General features: G+C 40.2%; 1 protein-coding gene across 1 annotated transcript; it reads right to left on the bottom strand.

The window, feature by feature from the left end:
- Window positions 1-423: 423 nt before the first annotated feature.
- Window positions 424-4,736, bottom strand: LOC133953270 (uncharacterized). The gene is made up of 4 exons (XM_062387094.1): window positions 4,583-4,736; window positions 4,382-4,463; window positions 3,416-3,754; window positions 424-2,022 (listed from the first exon to the last, which is right to left on the bottom strand). The coding sequence occupies exons 2-4, from the start codon at window positions 4,440-4,442 to the stop codon at window positions 1,625-1,627; spliced, it is 798 nt and encodes a 265-aa protein (XP_062243078.1). The 5' UTR covers window positions 4,443-4,463; window positions 4,583-4,736; the 3' UTR covers window positions 424-1,624.
- Between the last annotated feature and the right edge of the window lie 663 nt (window positions 4,737-5,399).

Below are 5,399 nucleotides of genomic sequence, written 5' to 3'. Positions count from 1 at the left end.
ATTAGAAATATTCAGTAAAGCAACAACAAATGATCATGCTTTAATGAAATAAAAGATCAAACTCTTAACATGTAGGAGATAAACTAAGAACAAACAGCTGCCTACAAAGCAAAGAGATTCTTTTGAGGATAGATTGATGAGATAATTAAAAATATATGCATATACAGCCATTTAAAATAATTCTGTCAATCACTCAGTGTGTAAAGCATTTCTTTGTGTGACCATTCATCGAAATTGCTTTGATTATATTAACATCTCACAAGAGAAAAAATTCTTAAATAATAGAGGCTTTTGTGATTTTGTGTGTGTGTGTTTGTGTTTGTGTGCGCGTGCGTGTGTGTGTGTCAGGCCCATGCCTGGATGCATCTGTGTGCACTGCAGTCAGGTGACCTCGTGTTGATTCACCCAGCGGGCGCATCACAGCACATCATTCCAGCAGCCACAGATCACTGATCCCAACTCTGTTCACCAGGGGGCAGCATACACCCACGAACCTGATGGTTCAGCTGATTGATATTTCACACACAATTGTGTCGTGGTGTTGAGGGGAATTTACAGCAGAGCTCAACTTTTGATGTCTGCATCCTGTTTGACAGATTTTACTTTCATAGTCACACACAGACATCTGTGGACACGCCTGTCGTCTGACGTGTTCATGTCACCCTTACAGAAAGAAGTAAACCTCCTGTAAAACCTGGGGCAAGATGATTAAATAGCGCTAGACTAAACCGAAAGAGTAGCCAAAAATAACTCCTCCTGTTTGTAGATTGCTGTGTGTGTATGTGTGTGTTTGTGTGTGTGTGTGTGTGTGTGTGTATGTGTGCGTGTGTGTGTGTGTGTGTGTATTTTATACAGTGTAAGTATAATCAGCTCCCTTGTTATCACCTCTCAGCACTAGTTTCCACAGTCACTTCAGCCAAGAGTTTACTGGAAGAATAATTCACCTCTGGACTTTACTGCTTCGCCGAGTTCATTGAAAGAAAGAGTACCTCATTGTTACCTGTTGTCTTTAAAGCAACACCATGCAACGTTTAACCTAAAAACAGAAGCCTCAAAATGATTTTGACGGTTCACTGACATTGAATAGAGACAACGGTTCACACCTTGTTCCCGCTGCTCACCCTGAATGTCAATTCTTGCTCAGCGTAACTTGTGTTACTTGACTTCCTGTGAGAAGTAACGGGCTGATGGTGGCAATCGAAATAGTCCGAATCAGGACCAGCAAGTTCAGAAGTAATGCGTGACTTGGACAAGTTTAAAAAGACTTGAAATTAATGACAAAACTGCGTCTATCTCTCTTTATAGTTTGTGAGGAAACTTTTAAGATGTCGATAAATCAATGATCTATACCGCTTATCTTATTGAGGGTGGCGGAGGGTGCTGCAGCCAATCTCAGATGACATCGGTTGAGAGGCGGGGTCTGCCCTGAACAGGTCGCCAGCCTATCACCGGGCCAACATACAGAGACAAACAACCGATCAGACAGTTTAGAGTCTCTAACCTCATGTGGCTGCAGGTGGCGCTGTTTCTCAGTAAATGTTACATAGTGTTGCTTTAACAAATCTTAATAACCACCACCTCACCCTGATATTTTATCACCGTCCATGATATGGATTTCCTTTCGTTATTTCAGAGCTACAGCGAGTAAGACTGAAATCCACAGAAGTATCCTCACGGGTCCCAGTGAACCGATTCCATTGGGGGGTGATAGTGAATGTGCCCTTGTGGTATCCAGCCTTAGGATTTGGGGGCTCTTTATTAAAGCACTGGCCACGTATCTCCCAGATTTGCTGCTCATCAAGGAGCAGTTGTATGGCTCGTCTGATCCTTTCCTCTCCAGGTCACTGTGGATAGTCAGCCAACCCCATTTCTCTACACGTTTAGTCGTGTTCTGCTTTATGGAGCCGGCTGAGAGGTTGTGGGACCCTTGAAACCAGTGCACGTCCCCGTCTGGGTGGACGCTGTCGAAGGTGCAAGAGGGCCCGTCGCTTGTTACAGCTCCCTGCACCATCCGAGCACAATCTGAGGGGAGAACCAGAGAAGAGTTTTTAACATGCATTTGATAAACAGAAGGTTAGGGACACTCGATATTTTTATTCAGGCATGTGAATCCATTAATTACACCACGTCGCACAGATGTATCTAACCTTAACAAATCCCAGGGGAGCAGTAATGGAAAGTGCATTTAATTCCTTTACTGTGCTTAACTGTACATCCATCTTTTACTGCGTTACACTTAGTCTGCACTTTATTTCAGATAAATATTCTGCTGTTCGCTCCACTTCCATTATTAGACCGTTATGGTTAATTTATATTTTAAGTTTTTACACACTGAGTGCACGATGAGCTTTGTTTAAAATATGATGTAGGCTTAAATACATTACACTCGCCAACCTTATTTAAAGTTCAGATCTACTCGATCAGCTGGTACATTAAACTGCATTTTAATAAGTAACTCTAGCCATTTATAATGATTTGCTAGTTGCAACGAAGGTCTTCATCAATGAACGATAAATTGTATTGATGCTTTATACATTAGCCTTGACAAATTAATTTTCCTTGATGTTCATCTTGTGTCATTTTTCTAATAAGTCATTAGTGTTCAGTTATAAATAATGAATGTGTGTGCAGAAGAAGTTGTCTTCCTGATGATATAACTAGCTGAATACAAAAAAAAGGCAAAGTTACAAATGTATATAAATGTTTTAACAGTGAAGCAACTACGTATCCCATAGTCCATTGCAAATTATCCTTTCAAAGGACTTCCAGCACAGTTCATGTTGAATTTAAATTGTTGTTAATTTAGTGTTGCTATAAATGTGGTTTGTGTCTTGTATAGTTTTTCATATGGTGAAAAGTATCATAACCTGTAGCAATGCTGAATGATCCCATTGTAGCTAACATGATTTTCATGTATGTGGTAAACATTTCCATGGTAGCACCAAGCTCAACCAATCAGAGGCATTGCAGCTCAACCTGAGGACTGTGGGTAGTGCAGTAATTCTTGACGTCACTAATGAAATGTGTTTTTCTGGAAACACAGTTGACCTCATACAGAATTGATGCTTCTAAAGGAGCACATAACACCATCACAGCTTGTGGCGAGTCTAGGCTCAAATATTATGGCTGATAATATAAATCTCTATTCAGAAATAGAATGGGACTTTTTTTACTATCAGAGCCCCACCACTGAGCTTTATTATTGCATTTTACTTAGAGGTACTCCGTGATTTAAGAAACACTTGTTGTAAACATGATTTTTATTTAAAGTAAACTCCACGGGGCACCTTCAAAGAAACTAAATAATTCAACAGCAATTGAGGAAACCAGTCTTATTATAAATTCACTCCAGCTGTTTTATAGATATAAAGATACAACGCTGTGTGATTAAATAAGAATAAATGTGGACTCTCACCCTCTAGCTCCACAGTTGTGTATTCGTGCAGAGCTCCCTTGTTGGAGTGAAGTTTGCACCTGTAGCGCTGCAGGTTCCCGCTCTCCTGCTGTGGCTGCACTTTGTGAAAGATGAGGGACAACCGTCCTTCTTCAAACTCGCAGTGGAAATCCCTCTCTGTGCTACTGTTGTATGAAATGTTTCCTTCACTGTTCACGGAACATAAGAATGTCTTGCTGTGGGACCACCCCATATATTTGATTGACAGTCCAGTAGGAGAAGGGGATACTTTGCACTCTAGAGTAACCTGTTGGCCACAGTCTGTAGTAACCTGGGGACTCACACTTAGTCCCACCAGCTCTGCAGAGAAAGAGAGAAATATTAATTCAACTAAAAAATAAAAATATTGCATAAAATATGTCAGTTTAATTAAAAAAAGTTTTACCTTGAATTTATTTATGATATTATGTGAATATAAAAAATTGCCTTGTCTCTGTTTGTTCTCACTTTCATTTATCTGCTGTAAAGAGAAGGACTCCCTTAACCATGGACTTTTGCCTTTGATATCTTGCAAGCATTTAATATACTCATAAAACACTTATATGTGAGACACTAAAAAAATAGCTTTAAATCAGTTTTATTGAGTGGTTTAAAGATTATTCTTTACATATTTGATATTTTTCATTATTATTCCTTGTTTTTAAAGATATATGTGAACAAAAAAGAAAACTTTGAATAATGAAACAATACGACAAAGAAGTCAAATTAAATACACACTAAATAGGCACTTTTGAATATAAAGGTCGACAAATACCCAAATCAAACTGTTTAAATCTGTTAAATAAATAACTTTTAGTTCTGCATACATTTTTATTTATGTCAGCCAATATTATTAATGACACTGTTACATCGATACAAATATCCCACCCTATTATTCTTGTCTTACACCCCATTCAGTTTGAATTAGTTTGAAATGGTGTCACATACCTTGAGTTGTCAAAGTGAATACTGGCAACAGCCAAAGTATGTGTAGTGCTGTGAACTCCATTGTCACCTCGTTGGCATTTCACTGCACCAGGGAGAACAGTCCCATCAGAAGTGATCATGAACAGGTGGAAACACTGGTCTGAACAGGCTGATTAATGTGTGTTGAGTCTTAAAACTCTGTTATACTTGAGTGGAACTGACCTCGGGGGGAATCGATGCCTCTCTCCAGCGCTTCTCTGGTGCTCCTACTCTCCTCCTCTCTCCTCAACAACAGGGCAGTTCTGTGTATGTCCTCCTTCAGACTTCTCCCTTTGTGCAGAACGTTAATGATTGGTGGGAAGGCAAGTGAACGTCGAAAACTAAGGACAAGGAAGTGTTTTTGTGCGTGCCTGTGTGAGAGAGAGAGAGATGAGAGCGTGCAAGAGTGACAGAAAGTGGAAGAAACAGGGAGACGGGGGCGTGAAGGCCTATTCATGAAGCTGTACATGCTGCCACAAGAAGAGACTTGTATGACGAGCTTTGATGTGTTGCAGCTTCATTTCACTGCGTTCGGCTCTCACATTGATTTTCGCCAGGACATTGTCACGTCTGTTAGATGCTGTTCAAACTCCGTGGCATGAGCCCCGGGGGGGGGGGGGGCTTCTCATCTTTCATGTCCTCAGCCTCACTCAGTTTAATGGTTTCATTGTGTCGTATTGCAAGTTGAATAGTTCATTAGACAGTTTATGGGAAGCAGTCCTGTAATCATGGAAGAGTGAGATAAGCGCCAGTAATGCATACAACTACTGGAAAGACAGTGTTGTTTCGAACATAGCTTGTTTCAGGAAGAAGTGACGGGTGAGTGGCCAAACCCTTCTGTGTGTGTGTGTGTGACCTTCACACGCCATTCTCATCCTTCTGCCTTAAAACCCCTCCTCCTATCATGTACAAGCTTTCATTCATTAACTGTTTATAACACACTACAACCGTTATTTTACGTTTTACAATTCTCCATTAAAGACACATTTTATAACATTAC

This window comes from Platichthys flesus, chromosome 5 (genome assembly GCF_949316205.1).
Source record: "Platichthys flesus chromosome 5, fPlaFle2.1, whole genome shotgun sequence".
Classification (NCBI taxonomy): domain Eukaryota; kingdom Metazoa; phylum Chordata; class Actinopteri; order Pleuronectiformes; family Pleuronectidae; genus Platichthys; species Platichthys flesus.
This window is presented reverse-complemented; position numbering and strand designations above follow the sequence as displayed.